This window comes from Felis catus, assembly GCF_018350175.1.
Source record: "Felis catus isolate Fca126 chromosome F1 unlocalized genomic scaffold, F.catus_Fca126_mat1.0 chrF1_random_Un_scaffold_34, whole genome shotgun sequence".
NCBI classification, from domain to species: domain Eukaryota; kingdom Metazoa; phylum Chordata; class Mammalia; order Carnivora; family Felidae; genus Felis; species Felis catus.
In genome coordinates this window covers 249496-272638 of record NW_025408522.1, presented here as the reverse complement: position 1 = coordinate 272638, position 23143 = coordinate 249496, and the positions used below count along the sequence as shown (strand labels likewise).

Below are 23143 nucleotides of genomic sequence, written 5' to 3'. Positions count from 1 at the left end.
GAGATGGAGGCGGAGGGCCAGGAGGAGGGCGTGGATGGAGGGGCTGCGCAGCGGGTTCCCTGGGATGCCAGGGTCAACTTACCCATCTCCAGCCTGGTCTCAGCAGCGCAGGCAACAGCGGCGGCGGCGGCGGCGGCGGTGGCGGCGGCGGCGGCGGCGGCGGCGGCGGCGGCGGCGTTGGCTCCGCGGCCCCCGGAGCCCCAGGCTGGGAGATGCTGGCTTCCGCCGCAGTCTCTTGTCCCATCCCGGGATTCGGTGGCTGCTGCAGCGGGCTCCAGGCTTCGCGGGCGTCGCGGCCCCGGCCCGGCCCCTATCCCCGCCTCACGCCCCCACCTCCACCCCTTCCCGCGGTCCAGGCAGGGCCGCCTGGTTGCACCCTGGGCCGCGGCGCGGGGGAGGGGCCCCTCGGGAGGCGCGCGTGGGGCGAGAAGGGTGCCGAGGCGAGTCCCGAGCGTGGCGAGCAGAGGTGCCGGCTCCCGCTAGGTTCCGTGGCTTTGGACCCCGCCCCACCCCCACCGGAGCCCCCTCCCCTCTGTTCGCTGCCCCGCGCTGGGCCTGGCGAGGGGGGCGTCGGAGCTGTGGGTACAGTTGACAGTTAGGCCTCTGTGCGCATGCGCAGTGGTTGCCTCTTCTGCGCAAGCCGTTTGTGTTTGGCGGTATTCCTTGTTGCCGGTTACTGAGAAGTGGCAGCTACCCAAACGCGGATCCTCACTGCTGCGGTGTTGTGGCCAGGCGGGTTTGGCCTGTCTCCGGCGCTAGTGTTGGGCTCGGGAGGCAGTGGAAAGGGAGGGCGGGGTGAAGTCTCTGTGGAGCCCGCGGGCTTCGCAATGAAGAGGATTTGGGGGTTCGGGAGGGAGAAGGGCATGTCGCCCATGGGCTCCGCTTCTGGCTTGCAGAGGCAGGCCAGGGGCGTTGGGCAGAAGAACAATACAACTGACAACTTGCTGCTGGGTTACCATGTCCGAGACAGAGACCTCAGAAAGATCCACAAGGCTGCCTGCATGGGCAACGCAGCGCAAGTGCAGCAGATTCTGTTCTTGGGGGAAAATGGCGTGGATGATAGAGACAAGATGAACAGGTAATAGGGGCTTGGAGGCTGGCAGGGAGGAGGTGGGACGGACCTGGGAGAAGAGCACACCTGGCCTAGCTCTACCTGTGCATCCGAGCCCTCCCTCGGGGGGCTGGGTTCTCTTCCCTCCTGAGGTCCCGCTGCCCCTCGGTCGGGGGAACCCTACGTGGTCTAGCACCAGGCCGACAGCGTGAGCGGCAAATACAAAGTCTTCAGCTGCCCTGGCACGTACCCGGTAATTCCTGAATAGACCACTTGACTCTCAAGTTTGACGTGATTTACCCAAATTTCAATAGTAATACACACGAAATTAAGTGTCGACAACATGTTGTTTTTAATGGATTCATTTTTATACCATAACGTCATAGAAAAGTGCATAATGGGAGAAATAATTCCTGTAATCAACTTCTGGGCTAGAAATTCTTGGGACAAAATCCAGTATCCAGTTTATGTCTGTGTACACTTAGGTGTGTGTGCTATTTCCTGAGGGACCTTGGAAGGACACTTTGAAGTGGAAGATGGCTCTGAATAGGAGGACTCCTTTTTCTCAAAATGTGTACCCTTCCTGTATTTGTCAGTTTTAGGTAAAGCAAATGAAAGCATCCTGGTTTTAAGAATTTTGAGCTACACATGCTCTTCTTGTGATGTCATTAAGGAAATTTTTGGACTCACTATCTTGTACATCTGAAACTGATAGAACACTGTATGTTAACGAACTGGAATTAACCTAAGAACTTATGTTTTTATATAGGACGTAGATTTGCCCTTCCAGATATCAAAATGTACCTGAAATTTCCACAAATTATTCATTTACACACAGCTGAAAAGACAGATAAAGGAGTGGTGCAGAGTAGAACATGACCAACGCTCAAATATACATAAGACTTTTGAATTTGATACTGGTGACATTTCATATTAGTAGGAAAAGGTGAACTATTCGTAAGTAGTGGAGAAACAGCCGATTTGGAGAAAACTTGTTAGAATTTTATCTCCCTAAAATAAGTTCCAGATGGGATATCAATTTAAAAATTGTAATATGCAAAATAAGAAAAGTAACAGAAAAAAATCCCACAAATGCCTATTTACCCATCCTAAGAATGACTTGAAAAGCAAGACTTTTGGGGGGTGCCTGAGTGGCTCAGTCAGTTAAGCCTCTGACTCTTGATTTTGGCTCAGGTCATAATCTCAGGTGTTCATGGGTTCAAGCCCTTCGATGGGCTCCCTGCTGTCAATGTGGAGCATGCTTGGGATTCTGTGTTGCCTCTCTCTCTCTCTCTCTCTCTCTCTCTCTCTCTCTCTCTATTTCTCTCTCAAAAAAAAAAAAATTGGGGCCCCTGGGTGGATCAGTTGGTTAAGCGATCTGACTTTGGCCCAGGTCATTATCCCGTGCTTTGTGGGTTCGAGCCCCACTTCAGGCTCTGTGCTGACAGCTCAGATTCTGTGTCTCCCTCTCTCTCTGCCCCTCCCTTGCTTGCACGCTGTGTCTCTGTCTCCGAAAAATAAATAAATATTAAAAAATATTTTTTTAAATCAAGAATTCTGGAGATTGATTTAGCAACATAAAAAACTAAAAGCCTCTATCAGAAAATAATATTAAAATAAAAGACAATGCACTTGCAAATATTTACAACATATTTGTATCAGACAACAGAATCTATCTTCGTTTTACAGGGAAGTCTTTGAAATCAAAACAAACAAAAACCTGTAATTTGAAATCGTGCCAAGTATTTCTTTGCATATCTACAAGGGACCAGTGGACATAGGGAAATATAGTGTCCCTGGGAAAAAAGAAATTTAAGTGAAAAAGGGACTGAAATACAGTTTTCCATCTACAACCTTTGTGAAAATAGAGTGATGGTGCTTATACTGCCGCTTAAAGTTTAAGTTGTTTTCGACTTTCCAATAGACAATTTGGTGTAAGTACCACATTTAAAAAATATGGATTCATTTTACCCATCAATTTTATTTCTAGTAAAATATCTTTAGGAAATCACTAGAGATAAATGGCATACATTTTGCTTTTCTCAGCACTATTTAAAATAGCAATGTATTAAGAAGAACTCGTATAATGGCTTTTATAAGTAAATGTCATTACATCCATAAGATGGATATGTGATCATTGAAAGTGGCATAGATAATAGATATACACAGAGGTGCAGAGCTGTGCTTTAGTTGATCATTAAGTGAGAACAAAAATCAGTGTGATCATAGGTACACACAAGCAGACTACAGTTTTATGTTAAGCCCAAAAATGCAGAAAATGTGACGACATTTGTTATTTCTGAGCCTTTGTATTTACATGCATTTTTCTTTGCCTTCAAAGAAAATCTGTGCTTTCTACAGGAAAAGGTGTATAAAGGTCCTATTAAAAGTTTCTTATCAACAGAAAGGGTTTATTGTCGTTGAAGTGATCCTGGAGAAGAGCAAGAATATTGATCTTATATACATAAAAATAATTTCTCACTTTGTGTTAAAAATATTTTTGGATGTAAAATAAGAAAAGTGAGAAGAAATTAAAATGTTTTTTGAGGATTGGCACATTTGGACAACTTTTGGCCTCTTCAGAAGTAAAGGGAGTATTTTTATTTGCGCTTGTAGATTTTATTATGCATATATTAAGCATATACATAAGTTTTCTGTTATAGGTAGCTTTATTACGTGTAATAGGTAAATGGTTTATACTAATCATGAAAATAAAAAAATATTAGTTGTGTGCTTATGAAAAAAATAAGAGCTAGCAAATATAAGTGATTATTTACTGTTTCAGAAGTATGCTTTCCTTTATATACCTTTCTTTAAAAATATTGAACTCTCCAAATGTATTTATCCACTCTTTCCATCCCTTTATTCATCACCTAGAACCTGCACATATATTATATAGCGGACATACTCTACCAAAGATTCTTTTGCTCTCAAAGACTTCATTTTGCACAGTATGAGCAAGATGAGGAATTTTATTTATTTATTTTCTAAAGATATTATTTTTTAAGTTTATTTATTTATTTTTTGAGAGGGATGGGGTGGGGGTGGGGGTGGGGGGAATGGAAGGATAGAGAGAGAATCCCAAGCAGGCCCCGTGCTGAAAGTAGGAACTTTTCCAATACACTTTTCAACGAGTCCCAGCACGGGGCTTGAGCCAGTGAACATGAGATCGTGACTTGAGCCCAGATCAAGAGCTGCACGCTTAACAGACTGAGCCACCCAGGTGCCCCAGCTTTTATCTTGTTTACTTTATGTCTTAAGTGTTATGTATTGTTGAGGGTGAAAGCATGAGCAGGGGGAGGGGGAAAGGGAGAGGAGGGACAGAGCATCTAAAGCAGGCTCTGCGCCAGATTTTATTTTTAAGTAATCTCTATACCCATCATGGGGCTCAAATTTACAACCCTGAGATCAAGGTCCTATGCTCTACTGACTGAGCCGGCAAGGCACCCCTAAGATGAGAAATTTTACATTGAAGTATTAGGACTTAATCTTAATGGGAAGTTTTCCTCCTTCCTTTCAAAGTTTCTGAAGATAGGAAATTGTAAAAGATAACCTTTACCTGCCCTTCTGAAATTTATGAGAGTAGTAAGTACTAATATTGATCACTGGAAATACTTGATTTTCGTACAATCTGTAGACCTCAATATTTAATAAAATGAACTGTTCCTAGTCATTGGAATCCAGAGTTTCCTGTGGCTTAAACTTTCTTGAGAAGCAAAGTAAGAAGTTCTTAAAAATGTTTTCCTTTTTTTAATTTAGTCCTCTTTTCCTATAATGCTTTTCAGAACTAAAATTTCTTTAAGTGCCAATCATATGACTAGAACTGCAATAGACCTGTTGTATATACCATCATTTCACATAATGGAAGGCACCAAAAGTCTATGGTGTCCCACTATTTTATATACCAATTATTTTTTTAAAGTCCTGCCATTTACAGTTGTAAGACATTTTGAGTTATAAATTGCATTCCAATGTCAGAGATATTAAAATGTGACAAAATAAGCACCTTAGAATCATTGGAATGCAGTATTCTTGCTAATCCTTAAAACATATCTGCAAAGTAGGTGTAATTGTATCAAGGTACCTAATTGAAGTGTTGTCTATGTAAAGCAGTAGTAATTGTAAAAATTATATTATCCAACAACTATTGAGATGTTATTTGTGCTAGGAAGTGTTCTAAATACTTGCATAGATCCTCATTTAAGCATCACAACGAGGTCCTGTGAGATAACTACTCAGTATTTCATTTCATTTCATTTCATTTCATTTCATTTCATTTCATTTCATTTCATTTCATTTCATTATTATTATTGTTATTATATATATATATATATATATATATATATATATATATTTTTTTTTTTTTTTTTTTACCAATCTCTACACCTACTGTGGGGCTTCAAACTCAGGACCCTGAGATCAAGAGTTACATGCTCTTCAGACTGAGCTAGCCAGGTGACATGAGACAACTACTATTTTTATCCCCTTTTGTTGAGGACATTGAGGATAAGTGTAAGCAATAACTAGTGAGTGACAGAGTTAAACTAGGATTCAAACCCAAGTGGAGCTGAATCCCGAGGTCATGCTCTTTCTCTTCAAACAGGCTGCTCTTTTATTAGTGTGATGAGTAATCACTACTAAATATTGTACTTTCTCCAGAGGAAAACTGAATCTTTGTTTTGGAGGCATAGGAATAACATGCTACTTAATGTTTACAATTTCCTGAATTAACTGCAAGTTTTGAGAGAGTGCACTATCATTTCCTAAAAAGTCCTCTCACTTTTTTAGGACTGCTCTCCATTTGGCCTGTGCCAATGGCCATCCAGAAGTGGTGACCCTCCTAGTAGAGAGGAAATGTCATCTTAACCTCTGTGATCATGAAAACAGGACAGCTCTCATGAAGGTATGTAGTACCAGCTATGTCTGCCTGAGATGGATTTGATGTCATTACTTAGAATGAAAATGAAATTATTGCCTTGAAACAAAACGAATTGGTGAAACCTGTGGCATGCTTACTTTAAATTCTCAGAATTTACACTCTGTTTCTTGGCATATCACTGACAGGCCGTACAGTGCCAGGAAGAGAAATGTGTAAACATACTATTGGAAAATGGTGCTGATCCAAATATTAGGGATGTGAGTGGCAACACTGCTCTCCACTATGCGGCCTTTGGTGATAATATATCCATAATAGAGAAGCTGCTGCTATACAATGCGAATACTGAAGCAAGAAATAAGGTAAAGAACTAATTTATACATTATTTGAAATTTTATATATATACATGAATATTTTAGCCTCAAAATGTTTTATTTCACACACACACAGACACACAGACACACACACACACACACACACACACACACTCACTGAATTCTATACATCAGGCCCTGTCATCATGGAAATAACTCCAATGCCAAGTCAGGGAGGGCTAGAAAAAGGCAGTGCCCACAGAAAGGGCAAAGTTGTATCTCCCAGCCACCCTTACACCCCAGAAAGAAAATGTTTCCATTAGTGCCTACAAGTGGATGGTAGTCTCAGAGCCCATAAAGGACTAAAGGTGTAGAGGGGAGTGAGGTGATGATGGAGGCTGGGTGCTATGCAGGGGCTTAGGCAAGGGGTGCTGCTGGGGATAGGTGGGAGGAAGAATGGAGACCCAGACCCAGCAGGGAGAGCTTGGATGTGTGCAAGCGGGAGAGAAAGCAGCAGGTTGTAGGTGCTGGGCACTGCAGGCCCCGGTGCTCTGAAGATGAGGGCATTGGGGTCAGGTCATGTCTTGACATCCAGCAAAGGCATCTACTTGTGTTGGTAGCCACTCGGCCAGCCATGTACCATGTTGGGGTGTCCCACTTCAGAGAGTAGCTCCTGCTCAACCTTGTGTAGCTCCTCAGCAGGGTTGTAGCTGTACATGGGGAGTAGATGATGGCCACACTTGCTGGCCCACCTTCCTTTTCTTAGACATGCATTACCTTTCACTGCTGAAGCCCCTAGAGGAACACCCTTGGTTGACACGGGCAGGGTCAATTTTACGTATATGGAAGTTCAAGGATTCCCTGAATGAAAATATTTGGCAATAACTTATTTATCTAAGATTTCTCCTTCCTTCCTTCCTTCCTTCCTTCCTTCCTTCCTTCCTTCCTTCCTTCTTTCCTTTATTCTTATTTTTTATTTATTTTTGAGAAAGAGAGAAAGACAGAGACAGAGACAGAGACAGAACAAGACGGGGAGAAGGGCAGAGAGAGGGAGACACAGAATCTGAAGCAGGCTCCAGGCTCCCAGCTGTCAGCACAGAGCCCAATGCAGGGCATGAACTCATGAGCCATGAGATTAAGACCTGAGCCGAGGTTGGATGCTCTACCAACTGAGCCACCTAGGCACCCCTAAGATTTCATTTTAAATGAGGATACTTTTAAAGAAACAGAGAATACTGCTTTGTTTTATGTATTTATGGTAAATATTTATGAAAACAATATATTTGTTAAAGGTAAAACTTATTTTGTTTTCAAATATTTTTCCCATCCAATTTTTTTTTATTAGTGAAAAACAACACAGGAAAGCAAAATTTGCCCTAGGCTTTGTCTTAAAACTCAAAGAAAACAAATGCATTTTACAGTAAAAAACATCGCCGCTGTTGACAAGTTCCTATTTGATAAAAAAGTGATTTATAAAAATGGGATTTATCTTTTATTGGCCAAGGCTTAAGAGAAAAAAGGGGAAAGGAGGGAGCAGTCAGAACTAAGTAGGCCAATTTGGAAATTTGACAAGTGAGATAAAATAACAAGAAGAGGCTGTTTGTTTTATTGTTTTTTTTCCCCTTCAGTTTATATGTTTAGTCAAGGAGTCTTCAATTTTTGAGGGGAATAATTGTTACTTAGGGAAACAGTGAGTTGCAAACCTGCCTAGAGACCAAGTGTAGGAGGACTCAGAAGAAATCAGATTGGCAGTGAACAGGTGGTTGATTACGTGGGCAATGAGAAGAAAGAACAAATAATTAACTGTCATATAATCCTATTCTGGCAGAAACAGCCACTTAGGTAAGAGTCTAAACTCTGCTCTGAAATCTAGAATATCTTGATGGGAAGTAAGAAGTTTAAAAGTAATGCAATCAAGTTGCATTTTGACTTTACATTTAGTCCCTGTTCTACCTCTGCTCAGGGAAATTAAATGCAGTTTTGATAAGTCATTCTTTTGGCTAAATCTTCAAATGATAGAGGGAGTTGGCCACATAGATGAGATTGATGTGATTGTCTGCTGCACCACTCTCAGCTAGAATTGTGGTGGTGAATCCCCATGCCCTGGGGAAGTTTCATTTTTTTTTAACAAGCCTAAACTCTCTCCTGAAGAGTTTGAGTAAATCTAGTAACATGTATACATGTTACATCTACATGTAACATGTAACATGTAGACATGGATATATAGAAATATTTTTTTTGAGACTGTGCTACAACTCTTGGTTAAGAACTACTGGGGTGTGTGGGTGGCTCAGTCGGTTAAGCATCTGACTTCAGGCTCAGGTCATCATCTCACAGTTCACAAGTTCTAGCCCCGTGTTGGGCTCTGTGCTGACAGCTTAGACAGAGCCTGGAGCCTGCTTCATATTCTGTAGTCTCCCTCTCTTTTTGCCCCTCCCCTGCTCGTGCTCTTTCTCTCTCTTCCACAAAAAGTGGACATTTAAAAAAAATTTAAAAGAAGCTAACTACTGAATGGAGGGGTACCCAGGTTTTTCAGTTGATTAAGCGTCCGACTTCCACTCAGGTTGTGATCTCATGGTTTGTGAGTTCGAGCCCCACATTGGGCTCTGCACTGATGGTGCAGAGACACATGAGAGTCTCTCTCCCTGCCCCTCCCCCACTCGCTCACGCTTGCTCTCTCTCTCTCTCTTTCTCTTTCTATCTCTCATATTCATAGCCATTTGGTTATTACAAGCAGTGTTTTCCTGATTGCAATAGGAGAAACTCTTGAATCTTCTTTATTAGTTGAAGCTATGTGACCGACTGTCTTATGATGTCTGTTAAATTCATATAGCCCTGGCATAATCCAAATGGTAGTTTTAAACATGGAAATGCAGTTAGTGACAATACAGTTGGGAATTGTTTTCATAATTTAGTTTCAGCATAGTTGTGAACTAATTTGTCTATTTGATTAACAGTCTGGGAGAATTAAACACAGATAGATTGCAGTTTTAATAAGCGTTGGAAAAATTCTTAAGGTGGGTTTTATGAGTCTTTTTGTTGTGATTCTTTTAGACAGAGAGAGTGTGAGTGGGGGAGAAGGGCAGAGGGAGAGAGGGAGAACCTCAAGCAGGCTCCAAGCTCAGTGCCAAGCTTGATGCAGGACTCAGTCCCACAACTCTGGGATCATGACCTGAGCTGAAGTCAAGCATCAGATGCTCAACTGACTAAGCCATCCAGGCTCCCCTCTTATGAGTCTTAATAGCACTTTTTATTACATGTTGAGGCCTAAGTTTTTGGTAAAACGTGATACTGATACTTCAGGAAAGATTTACATACAAATATATGCTTTATGCACAACCAAAATACCCGTGGGCTATTGACTAAATTTGGCCCCTGGATGTGTTTCGTTTCCTCCATACATTGAGTCAACATTTAAAATTATGACACTCATGCAGAAATCTGGATTTCAGACTTTTCTTATAGAATCATACCTGGTACTTTGAGCCCATACTACTGTTTGGTATGCATTCCAGTGGCTGACCTTCTTATATGAGGTATGGGCGTCTCCAGTTTGCTACTGTCCCCACTTAGGTTCTTCACTTACTCGAGTCACCTACTTTGCCTCCATAAGCATTGCGTTTACAATTACTGTTTTATGATATATATATATATATATATATATATATATATATATATGCATATATATATACACACACACACACAAACACACACACACATATATTTATACACACATATAAACATATACATATACATGTATATATATATATATATATATATATATATATATATATATATTTTAGACTGTGCTAATCAGATCTCTTTTGGACACAAAGAAACCTTGGTAATTTTTTTAAAGTTAATTTTGACAGAGAGAGAGAATCCCTAGAAGGCACTGGGTTTGAACTCATGAATCATGAGACCATGACTGGAGCCAAAGTCAAGAGTCAGATGCTTAACTGACTGAGCTACCCAGGCGCCTCTGTTTTATGGTCTATTTTGATAAAGATTTCAAGGTTTTCAAGGCAATCCATATTAATTTATAATATATATTTTGTATTTTATGTTAATGTCTTTGGAATAGGATTGAATTTTCCAAGTTAGACTTTCTAAGTTGTTTTTGTATTGTATTCATTTTTTAACGTTTATTGATTTTTGAAAGAGAGAGAGCACATGCATGAGTGGGGGAGGGGCAGAGAGAAAGGGAGACACAGAATCCCAAGCAGGCTCCAGGCTGAGCTGTCAGCATAGAGCCCAATGCAGGGCTTGAACTCACAAACCATGACATCATGACCTGAACCGAAGTCGGCCTTTTAACTGACTGAGCCACCCAGGTGCCCCATAAGTTAGTTTGAAAACAAGACACTTTTTCCTTCTGTGTACTATGAATAATCATATTCCTGGGGTGCCTGGGTGGCTCAGTCGGTTGAGCGTCTGACTTCGGCTCAGGTCATGATCTCGCTGTCTGTGAGTTTGAGCCCCGTGTGGGGCTCTGTGCTGACAGCTCAGAGACTGTAGCCTGCTTCGGATTCTGTGTCTCCCTCTCTCTCTGCCCCTTGCCCGCTCAGGCTCTGTCTCTCTCTGTCAAAAATAAATAAACATTAAAAGAAACAAAATTTGAATAATCGTATTCCTATTGGAATATTTGCAAACCGTATTAGATTAATCATGGTTACAGTTGAATAGGTTATGCCTATTGCAGACAATATTCTCTTTCTCCCCAGCATTGTTCCCTAAAAATGCAAATAATGTAGTCACTTTCATTATGCTAAAAATGATCTGTATAAATCAGTGTTTGAATTTTTATTGATAAGCCATTATATTTTTATTTCCAATTTATATTTTTCCTAAAATATAAAGTAAGTAGCTATTCCCAGTGGAAACTGGAATACAACTAGAACACAGATTTTTTTAGAAGTAGATATGTATTAGGGTCCCAGGATTATTATAATTGACAATAAAATTTCATATGGAGCTTCCTAACAGTTAAGATAAAAATTTAGCATTTTATGATAGGAGAAAGCCCATGGGCTATTTAATATTAAGTAATCAAAGTTCATTTGAAGCTTAACTCTTGGAGTTCTGAGCCCATCTCCTTGGTGACCCATTTGGAGCAGCGATGCCTTATGTTGACATCTCGGATGTCAGTGGATCCTGATTCCACTGACAGAAGACAAGCAAGTTTGTATAACTTGGGGAAAAGCTTCATCTTTATCGGAAATCTCTCCAAACTATATCCCTGAAACTCTGATTCCTCAAATGTGAATGTTTGCCACAAAAAGGATTGTCAAATGGGGACTGAGCAGATTTACATGGATTTCTGTAATGCCAGACATATAATGCAGTCTTATAATATTTCTCAAACATAGATGATCATGAAATCTTTCCATTGGGACATAGTACTTACCTTCTGGCAAAGAAGGTATTCTTTGGAAGATAATTTAAGAAACACTACTCCAGAGATCATCATTTAGGTTATTAATTCAGTAAAAGTACTTAAAGCATATACTGCTGTGTTTTGGAGTTTGGAGATACAGAGATAAGAAATAGCCCCTGCTCTCAAGAAGCACTTGGTTTAGATAGGCAACAATAACTACAGTATACCATGATAAGTACTGTGATAGAAGCAACGATCTTGGAACCAGTGAGTGTTTGAAGTGAGTTTGGGAGAATGACTTCATATAATCTGTTGAAGAAGGTGGAGAAGGGCTATTTTATTAAAAACAATTTTTAATGTGTATTTCTTTTTGAGAGAGAGAGAGAGAGAGAGAGAGAGAGAGAGAGAGAATCTGGAACAGGCTCCAGGCTGTGCGCTGCCAGCATAGAGCACAATGCAGGGATCGAACTCACAAACCCTGAGCTCATGACCTGAGCTGCAGTTGGTCACTTAACCAACTGAGCCACCCAGGTGCCCCAGTGGAGGAGGGCTATTTTAAAGAGAAGCAGCAGCAGGTGAAAGCACAGTGGTGGGAAGGAAGAGGCCATTTTTTATTTACTTTTTGTATTATATGTTTAAGTTTAGAGGATCTTTTGTATGTTTTAAAATTCTGTATGGAAAGGTATAATTTTGTAAATTCTAAATTGTTTTTGCTCTTTTACAGGATAACATCACACCACTTCTAGTTGCTGTAAATGAAAACAAACAGCAAATAGTGGAAGTTCTGGTAGAAAAGGCAGCAAATATACATGCAGAGGATAAATTTAAAAGGTGCAGTAGTTTTCTTTTAAACCTTAGTATGGTTCTACAGTGGTAATAATTATTCAAGTCAGGAAGATTAACTTCAGAAGAAGAAGATTAATTTATAATTGTATAGTGAAAAATATCAACACATCACCAGTTAGGTAGAAAGCAATTATTCTGACTGGGCAACATGAAGAACAGGGTATAGCAGAATTCATATTCCTTGATGATGTTGACTCATGTCATTTGCAGTGTTTAAGTAAGTTCCATGTTCGGCGTGGAGTCCAACGCTGGGCCTGAACTCATGACTCTGAGATCAAGACCCGAGCTGAGGTCAAGAGTCTGATGCTTAACCAACTGAGTCACCCAGTTGCTCCTGTAATGTTTTTTGTTTGTTTGTTTGTTTTTTGGGTTTTTTTTCTGCCACATGATTTTGTGTTAACTAAAGGGATTTCATTTTAGTTTTATAAAGGGTGGTCTCTCAGCTCTTAATTTACTGAATGGCACAATATTGGCCTTCTTAACCATTTTATGGTATTTTTTACACTTCTACTTCATAGAGGCACTTGGGTGGCTCAGCTGGTTAAGCATCCGACTTTGGCTCAGGTGATGATCTCATGGTTCATGGGTTGAACCCCACATCAGGCTCTGTGCTGACAGTGCAGAGCCTGCTTCGGATTCTCAATCTCTCTCTCTCTCTCTGTCTCTGTCTGTCTCTCTATCTCTCTTTCTCTCTCTCTCTCTCTCTCTCTCTGTGTCTCTGCCCCTTGCCCACACTCTCGTGTGCACTCTCTCTCTTTCTCAAAATAAATCGTAAATAAACTTAAAAAAAAAGAATTTCTACTTCATATACATTTTTCCTTCAAAGATGTATATTGGGGTGCCTGGGTGTCTCAGTTGGTTAAGTCTATGACTTTGGCGGTGGACATGATGTCATGGTTCGTGGGTTCGAGCCCCACACCGGGCTCTGTGCTGACAGCTTGGAGCCTGGAGCTGCTTTGGATTCTGTGTATCCCGCTCTCTCTCCCTCTCCTTGCTTGAGCTCTGTCTCTCAAAAGCAAATAAATGTTAAAAAAAAGATGCATATTAAACATAAATAGGAGTTGTTGTGTCTTTTGGATGACACTTTTCTTTAAATTGTTTATTTTTTCTTTTTTGAGTAATACTGATGTCGTTAGGTGATCTCTAAGTGATGATTAATTACTATTACCAAGTCTCATCAGGTTTTATCCTTTTTCATGTCCAGTATATGTATTTTTGATTTTATTTTCAATTGGTAGGAGTAGAAAGATGAAAGATAACTTTAACTGTATAGACTTATCCTTTAATGAGGATAAGTTATAGGTGGGTGATAAAGAAGGAAGAGATGTGCTTTAGATTCACACAAGACTAAGTTGATTCATAGCTTTCCTACTGGCTAGGTGTTGTGACCTTGGGAGTGTTACGTATCATCACTAAATATGTTTCCTGATATGAAAAGGAGGATAATAACATATCCTTCAAGGGGGGTTGTGCGTAAATAATATTTTATATACATAGCATTTAATTTAGTGCCTACCATATGCTTATCAGCATCGTTAACTGTATTTATGCCTCTTTTGTTAGCATTCGCATTAAAATATTATCATTTTAAGCCTGCAGATAGTTTTTATACTTGCCTTGACCTCTAGATGGCTTTGAAGTGCACTGTATCAGATTAAGGAAGACGTGGGGAATTATTTTTTTTAAATCTTTACCTATTCAGATAAGTGACCTAGCATAGTTTCTTGTTTATCAAACGACGTTAAATTAGCAAGTCTATAATACATTACCCAAGTGGGACAAGAAGCTTCCTTTTTATCCCTTCATTTTACTCTTGGAGATCATTTACACAGATGAACACTGAAACATGTAAATGGTCGATTCTGAACAGATAGGCAAGATATTAACCTGATAAAGTGTATCAAATTAGCTGTTTAAATAACTCTAAATTCCTAAGAGTGAAGTTATCTCTGTTATTTTAGAACAGCCTTCATGCTTGCTGTAAATTAGGACTCAACAAATGTAGTCAGGCTTCTTCTTCAGCAAGGTATTGATCCCTTTCCTCAAGATGTATATGGATGGGCTGCAGATGAATATGCTTATATTAAGGGTTTTAATCTGTAAGTGTTTGTATTAAAATGCTAGTTATTACTAAACTGAGGTTTAAAATAATTTAACTGTTAACTTCGTATGTAACAGATGGGGTTTCGTAGTTTGGTCAGGCAGTTTTGGAATGGCAGTCGGTTAGTCCACACCATTAGCCAGAAATCAAGCAAAGGACTAGACTAGTTGGAAGTAGGAATGGGTGCAGGATTCTTTATCTCAGGACTTTTGAGACCTTTATCCTCCAGGATCCTAACCTTATCCATTTCATTTCAAGTATAACCCCTCTGCATGGGACACAAATAATGCTACATCTCTGTGTTTTCTAACTAGTAACTTGGGTCTTGAAATGTTCAGTTTTGTAGAAGACCCTCTACTTTCCTTTGAGGGTTATCTCCTGTACTCTGTCCCTTGAATTTTCCAAGAACCTAAGGAGCACCCTAAGACCAAAGAGACAGTCCTCTTTCACAAGTCATTTGGAGGGGAAAAAAGGACATCCTGATCATTCTACAGTTTCCTTTGATTCTGTTGCTGCAGCATTGCTGTTGAAACTGGTGCTGCAGTCAGGTCGTGATTGACCTTTACTCCCAGGATTCCCTTGCTGATCCAGTTTTCAGTCTTCATGGTGTTCCACACTTAGATTTCAAAGCTACAAAGTTTCTTTGTTCACTGCACATGCACATATGCTCAGCGGCTATCCCAAAGCACCAGCACCCTGTTTGGGCAGCTGGGCCTCCTGGCTTTCACCATACACCCCTGTCCCTCCACACTCAAAGACCTTATGTGGAACCTATATCTTAGCCTAGACTTTCCTTATGAGTTACCCTTTGAGGATCTTGTTTTTTTTTTTTTTTTTTTGTTTTGTTTGTTGTTGTTGTTGTTGTTGTTTTGCCAGAAGATGTTAGTTGGGACCATCCTAAGCTGTCAGAGAGGTTCAAATGATGCTGCAGGAAGAGATCAGACTTCTCTTTCTCCTTTGTTAGCAGATGTGTACCCCTGCCTTTTTTTAAGTAGGCTCCAAGCCCAGCATTGAGTCCAACATTGGGCTTGAACTCATGAGCCTGAGATCAAGACCCAAGCTGAGATCAAGAGTTGGATGCCCAACGGACTGAGACACCCAGTTGCCCCTGGACCACTGGTTTAAATCCTGTGGAGCATCTTTTTCTGAAGTCATGGAAGGTCTCATCTTGCCCTTCCCAGAGTAATGAGCATCACCTAAGAGGCCATGGCCTGAGAGGCCATGTTTTGGGTATAATATCTCATTAATCCTCTTATCAACCTTGTAAAATAAGGCAGTAATTTCCCTTGTTTTATAGAGGGAGATTTTGAGCCAAAGAGAAGTGGCTTCTCCAAGAACAAATAGCTATAGGTTATAGAGCTGGGACTTCTGGGTTCCAAACACTTTCCATTCTGGCAAGCGAATTCTAATTATTCTCATTTCTATTTGATGTGTATTTACTTTTGATAGAGGGAGACGGAGTACGAGCTGGGGTGGGGGGTGGTTGCAGAGAGAGAGGGAGACACAGAATCCGAAGCAGGCTCCAGGCTCTGCGCTATCAGCACAGAGCTCGACGTGGGGCTCAAAGCCATAAACCGTGAGATCATGACCTGAGCTAAAGTTGGATGCTTAACTACCCAGGTGCCCCTGGCAAGCTAGTTATAATTTACTAAGCTAGAATGCCCTCAATTCATGACTGGTTCATCTTCCTGTTTTTTTCTTCTTTAAGTACAGACTTAATGAAAAGCTTCTAGAACGTACAAATTTGAAGTATATGGGGTAATTAAAGTTTTGATATTTGCTCTGATATTATTTGAAATACTCTAAGAATTTGATGTATTTGGTAAATGTTTTTCATATCAGCGTTAAAATAGTAATATTATTTATCACCCTTTTTTATACATAGCAGTTACGAAATAATTTGCCGACATAAAGAAGAAATCATGCTTAAAAATTCTTTGCAAAACAGCCATCCTGGTAAGACTTTACATAGTGAATTGCTCTTGGTGGTCCTAACATAAGTAAAGTCAGAGTAAGGGTGTTTTGATAATGAAAGAACAATGAAGAAAAGAACACCAATGTGTAAATTGCATGTATATTTTTTCTTTCTTAATTTCTCTCTTTATAGTCTAACGTTCAGAATTATTTAAGAGGTTAACTGTAGGTAATTGAAAATATAAGGCAGTATTATCTGAAAAGAAATTCATTATTTTAGTCATGACCCCTAAAATACCATGTGACATCTTTGTGTAATAAATATGAAAATGCTTTGTTAACTGTTTATTTAATTTTGAGAGAGAGAGAGAGAGAGAGAGAGAGAGAGAGAGAGAGAAAGCAGGAGAGGGACAGAGGAAGGTAGACAGAGGATCCAAAGCAGGCTCCACCACTGACAGCAGAGAGCCCAATGTGGGGCTCAAACTCGTGAGCTGCGAGATCACGACCTGAGCCAAGGTCAGATGCTTTACCAACTGAGCCATCCAGGTGCCCAGAGGAAAAAAGATTGTTAAGTTAGTACGTTTTATGTTTCCTCCATAAACATATTATAACAAATTGCACTTGTTATAAAAATGGATCTTTTATAAAATGTTTACAAATGGAGTATATTTAGTAAATATTGTTGCCTAGTGATTTGTCTCATTAAAAAATGAACCATCCCTCAAACTGGGAATTCTACAGTACTTTCCTGGTACCATAAACAAATGGCAAATAATAAGAACTGCAAATCTTAGCTAGTGTGCAGCACTGCCAATGAGATTGTTTTTTTACAGATAGCTTCCAGGAGTACTGAAGAAAAGCAATGCTTTGTTGAGAGGCATAGGTTATTTCACATATTGTCTCAACAAGGTCTCACCATTATCAACTTCACTCCTCATAAATCAAGACAGAATGAGAGGGGCGCTTGGGTGGCTGCGTCAGTTAAGTGTCCAACTCTTGATTTCAGCTCAGGTCATCATCATCTCACAGTTGGTGAGTTGGAGTCCTGTGTCAGACTTCTCTGTCGGGCTCCTTGCTGACAGCTCAGAGCCTGTGTGGCATTTTCCCTTTTCCTTCTCTCTCTGCCCCTCCCCTGTACATGCATGCTCTGTATCTCTCAAAAAAATAAACATTTAAAAACAACAACAACAAATCCAGAATAAGATATGTTGACTTCATTAGAACAATGTTTTCTTCTGTTTGTTGGAGAATTGTCATGACACTGTAATTTTGTTAGAATAAGATACTCTGTTGCCATTATTCAAAATGTTATCTTCGCAAGTATTCAAATAGGGCAACTTGGGCTCCAGAAATTATAATAACAGCACAAAGATGTTTCACAATCACACACACACACACAAAAATGCTACTGTTGCTCCCTAGTTGTGGCACCTAGTGCACTATACAATCTGAAAAGTAGGAAGAAAGCTTTAACTTGGCAGACTGTTACCAAAGGATTTCTGTAGGTTAGCTTTGGAAGTTACAGGAAAGGTAAAGATAGAACAGATAGCGTTTTGATCATTAAGGTGCTCATAACAGAATAGAGCTGTCCCTGCGGTTTTTGAAACAGAAAAGTTTCTGTGGTTTTTAAAAATAATTTTCAAAGGAATCATTTTTATTCATGTCCATTTGTTCACTTCACAAGTAACTCTTAAGTGCCTGTTAGCTACTAAGTGTTATCCTGTTGTTGTAGAATACAAACATTCAAAAACCAGTCTCTGCACCCCAGGAGTTGTTGTTACCACTGCCATTTGTATTATTTACTTTTTTAGTGCTTATTGGGTGCCAGAGTCTCATAGAGCTTATAATTATCATTGTTATTTTGTATTGGCATTTGTTCCAGTTACCGTAAGTTCCCGGTGAGGAATCTGAGTTTTCAAGGACTGGGTAGAATCTACGGTAAGCATGCAGAGTGAGGAGTTCAGTTTGCCAGGTAGAGAGGCAGAAGGACCAACATTTGTATGTTTGACAATGTTTGTAAACTATCACGATTACGTGTTTGGCGGAGTACACAGCAGTGCAGAGGCGAAGGTGTCCGAGTGAACTTAGCAGGATTTATGAGCAGTTGGGTTTTGCTGGTAGAAAACGTGTGCTATGGGAATGGTTGGGAATGAGGTGAATACCTAGGTAAGACAAGCTTATGGAAGTTTGTTAGTGCTATAGAAAGGAGTAGATCTTACCCGATAGGCCTTGGGAAATTTCTTCGGTAGAATGCTTTTAGCGGCAAATGATAGGTGACTTCTAACAGTGACTAAAACAGTAGGAACCAGAAATGTTTTGATGGTTCAGTGATGTCATCAGGATCCCAGTAATCACTTGTTCAGTTCTGGAGTTGGTGGTATTTTTATTTCTCCTTTCCAGGGTGGCTATTTAGCAACAGCTCCAGGTATCATATTCTCACATGGCAACATCCAGTGGGTGGGAAGGACTGCTTTTCTTTAGGTGTTTCTTTTCACGAGGAAGAGGCTTGCAGTAGACTTCCTCTAACATTTTAAAGACTAGGTTATGTCACATACTCATTCCTAAACTGGTCCCTGGAAAATCAGGTACTGTGATTAGCTTAGAATAATCCTTTCTCTTTTTGAAGCCGGGGTGAGGCCACCTTCTCTGTGTATGGAGACAATAAATATCCAAGTAAAGTTGTGATTCTCTAGCAAGAATGAAGAATATGGAATGGCTCTTAGGGAGGGAACAAGCAGTATTTGATGCAGGGATTTTGGAGAATTTGAAGCAGAAGACTAATAAGATTAGATTTGAGTTAGGACACTCTGGTTATGGCATAAAATGCAGATCACCAAGCCTTTTTCCTAAAGAGCCAGTGAATATTTTAGGTGATGTGGTCTCTCAGCTATGCCCTTGTAGTGTGAAAGCAGCCATAGCAATATGTAAGTGAAGACATGGGGCTATGCCCCAATAAAACATTATTTACAGAACGAGATGGCAGGTTGGATTTGACCTGTGGCCGTAGCATGCTGAACCCTCATATGGAGGATAGGTTATAGGAAACCACATAAAGAGACTGGGAGGCAAAGGAAGCTCTTGTTTTCTTAGCCTAGTATTAGTCTATTGTGAAACTTTCAGCTGTGTAGTTTGAAAACGTCAGGGGGTTCAATTTATTCCATTAATTTTTTTTTTCAGGGCCTTGTGTCTTTCTCATTTGCTTTGCTTATTTTTTTATTCATTTAAGAAATAACAATAATATTTTGTGGCTTTTTTTTTCCCTGCGAAAATTATCAGTTAAGAACTCATGTTTGACTAGGGCAATGGCAGGGAAAAGACAAAGCAGAGACCGAAACAGTATAGTAATACGAATCTGTGATTCCTGAATATGAAAAGTTAAGGGGTGAGAGAGAACTCTCAGAAGATTCAGAAGTTTCCAGGTTGTGTGCCAGCATGTAAATTGGACATGAAAAATGTGTAGGACTGTATCAGATGAACAGAGGAGAGCAGCAGGAATGAGGATACAGTAATTATGACTTTTGATTATTTTGGCAATGATTGCCTTTAATAGGTGAAGTATATTTTTAATTTTCTAAGAAATTAAGGAAAGGAAAGAAACAAAAAACTATAATCAGTAGTATGTTTTTATACTGGGTCTGATAGTTCTGTTTTTTCTAGAACAATCCCTGTTACTTCTTTTCATTCCTATCTGCCAGAAAAATGAACTAAGTCCTAGTTAGTTGGAAAAATTAACTGATTTTTCATATTTGAGAGGAACTTGTGTATGGTAGAACATAGTGGCAACCACCAGGATTCTCTCTCTCTCTTTTTTTTTTCTGAGTAAAATAGGATTGTTGCTTGTTTCACACTTTGTGACATCATGATTTCATCTATTCCTTTTAAACCTTTCTTCACATGGATATATAGGAATGTAAGAATTTTCAAGGCAAATACCAAGAAAAAGAGATTCCAGGAAAGGTATTCTGTGACATAACCTTCTGACTGTAACCACGTGTATGACATCAACCCAAATAATAAAATTTCATATAATGAGTCGTGATAGAGGCACCACAACGACACCCAGATTTGATTATTCACTGGAAGATCTCACAGGACTCAGCATATAGTTGTTGCCTACGGTTTGTTATGGGGACAGGCTAGAAAGGCCAATCAGCACAGACAAATGGTGCATGGGGTGAAGTCCAGAGTAGACCAAGCACAGGTTTCCAGGAATCCTATCTTTAAGGAGTTAGCAGGATGTGCTTAATTCCTCCAGCATCAAATTAGGACAGCACATGTGAAATGTTGTCTGCCAGTATGAGGCTTATGGATACTCAGTGCCCGAGGTTTTCATCAAATGCTAAGCACATAGGCATCTTCTCCTTAGCATGTCCCAAAATTCCAGGTTTCCAAAAAGAAATCAAGTGTACGGCCTTAAACACACTGATTTTACCAACACTTAGGCACAGTGAGCTTCTTTTACCAAGCTAGGGAATGGTGGAAACCTTCCTTAAATCCAAGATCCCAGGGAAAATCCATGGGCCAGTAATTCAAGTAGGATATTCTGAGGGTAGCCGTCTTTGGCCTGCTGGATGAAACCTTTTCTGCATAGGAATTACAGCCCTCAATTCATTTTTGGTGGTGTCTTAAAATTTTATTTTAATAGCAAGTAATATGATGGTTAACATGGTACTGGTTTCAGTTTATTCATCCATCCATATGAAGTAGGTATTTGTGCAAAAAAGACTAGGGCAATATTAGGTCATTATCATCTTTTTTTTATGTGATTAAGCTTTCATTATGATTCTTAGATACGATCAGCATAACGATTTTTGATTTAAAATTAGAATAAAATCTCAATTATATGGAAAACCTGGTTTGATTCATATAGTGCTGAATCCCTGTTTATAGTTATATTTGGTCATATTCATCAATCGTTTTCTTGCCTAAGTACACAAATAACTTGTATTTTTGTATTTTGCTTTATGTATTTTCATATACTTCCATATGGGAGACAGTACCCCTATTGTGTTACTTTGATCTCCATCTTAATGCTCAAGGTGACTGTATCATGGTTAATATATGCTAAGAGTAGGTTCAATGGATACCGTGTTTGGTTGTTGTACTTTGTTTGATTGTTTTTTACATTTAATGAGCCTTATTTTTTCAGCAGTTTTAGATTCACAGCAAAATATAATAGAAAGCACAGAGAGTCTCCATATACCATACCATGCACCCGTACACGCCTAGCCTCCCCTGTTGTTAACATCTTGCATGACAGTGGTCCATTTTTAGTAGTAATTTTTTTTCAGTTCCTTTGTTTAGTTTTGAGTGACAGAGCATGTAGGCGTGTGAGCAGCCAAGGGGCAGAGGGAAAAGGGGGGAAAGAATCCTGTGCTGTCAGCACAGACCCTGATGCAGGACTTGATCCCATGAACTGTGAGATCATGACCTGAGCTCAGATCCAGACATGGACGCTGAACCAATTGAGCCACCCAGGCACCCTGACAAGAGTGGTGCATTTTATATGGACACTAACTCATCATTTTCAGGCCAAGTCTCTAATGTGCATTAGCGTTCAGCCTTGGTGTTATACATTCTATGAGTTTTAACAAATGTGTAATGATGTGAATCCACCTTTGTGTTATCGTGTGAAAGAGTTTCACTGCCTTAAAAGTCCTCTGTGCTTGGGCGCCTGGGTGGCTCAGTCGGTTAAGTGTCCGACTTTGGCTCAGGTCATGATCTCGTGGTTCACAAGTTCGAGACCCACGTCAGGCTCTGGAATGACAGATCAGAGCCTGGAGCCTGCTTCCGATTATGTGTCTCCCTCTCTCTCTGACCCTCCCCCCATTCATGTTCTGTGTCTAAAATAAATAAACGTTAAAAAATTAAAAAAAAATAGTCCTTGGGGTGTGCCCCTTTTTCCCTACATTCACCCCAGCCCTTACCTCCATAGTCTTGCTCTTTAAAGAGTGTCATATAGTAACAATCATACAGTGGCTATTGTTGAATGTTTAGAAAATTAAAATTCCCCACTAATTGAATGTAGGCATTCAAGCTATTCTTTGCCCTTTGTTTTGTTTTGTTGCTCATCAGTAGATTATCGGATGACCTCTGCCTTCCATGAAAACAAGCATGATTTTTCTAGATGTGTGTCACCCAATGGGGAGGGTTGAGAAAAATGACATCATGAACCACTACAGAGCACTCACATTGGGATCATCCTCCTCTGTGGTGTGCGGTGGGTCTAGATAGACTCTCTAGCAATGGAAGGAGACAGCCTCAAGAGGTTACAACGATATCAAACTGGAATGACAAATCTTTCCTTCTTACCTTGCCAATGGAAATAAGGCCAGGGAGAGTCTGTTTGCTATGGTTTGGCCATGCTGCAAAGTACAATAGCTATAGAGCACACTTTGGGAGGGGGTGTTTCCTCCTAAAACTGAAGAGTGTCTGCTGAAGAGCTGGGGAAGTTCTGCCGTGTTGCCACAAAATAAAGATACTCTCTTTCAACTCCTCTAGGAGTGGAAGTCCAGAAAAATCATGCTAGTTTCAGTCTGACATTGTCCACTCATGATAATCATTCTCCTCACGATACCAGTTTCCTCCAGTGCCATAGAGTCGGTCAGTGATGGCCATTGTAAACATCAGTTCCCCTGTAGGTGTCAAATTCTGAGAAAACCCA

The 23143-nt window shown here is 40.1% G+C and overlaps 1 protein-coding gene across 21 annotated transcripts in view; it reads left to right on the top strand.

The window, feature by feature from the left end:
- The first annotated feature begins 623 nt into the window (after window positions 1–623).
- The window catches only part of LOC109496868 (ankyrin repeat domain-containing protein 26-like), a 243408-nt gene continuing 220888 nt past the window's right edge, over window positions 624–23143 (top strand). For 7 of the 21 annotated variants that reach the window (XR_006593567.1, XR_006593564.1, XR_006593565.1 and 4 more), the window contains exons 1-5: window positions 625–1078; window positions 5840–5954; window positions 6116–6289; window positions 12343–12449; window positions 16451–16521. Coding sequence is in view for 14 of the 21 variants with exons in the window: in XM_045051615.1 (XP_044907550.1) it covers window positions 828–1078; window positions 5840–5954; window positions 6116–6289; window positions 12343–12449; window positions 16451–16521 (718 nt within the window). In the remaining 7 variants the exon portion in view is untranslated. Of the gene's footprint in view, window positions 1079–2759; window positions 2986–5839; window positions 5955–6115; window positions 6290–12342; window positions 12450–16450; window positions 16522–23143 lie in introns of those variants that run through there. The other 14 variants (XM_045051610.1, XM_045051609.1, XM_045051608.1 and 11 more) reach the window with 9 other exon arrangements.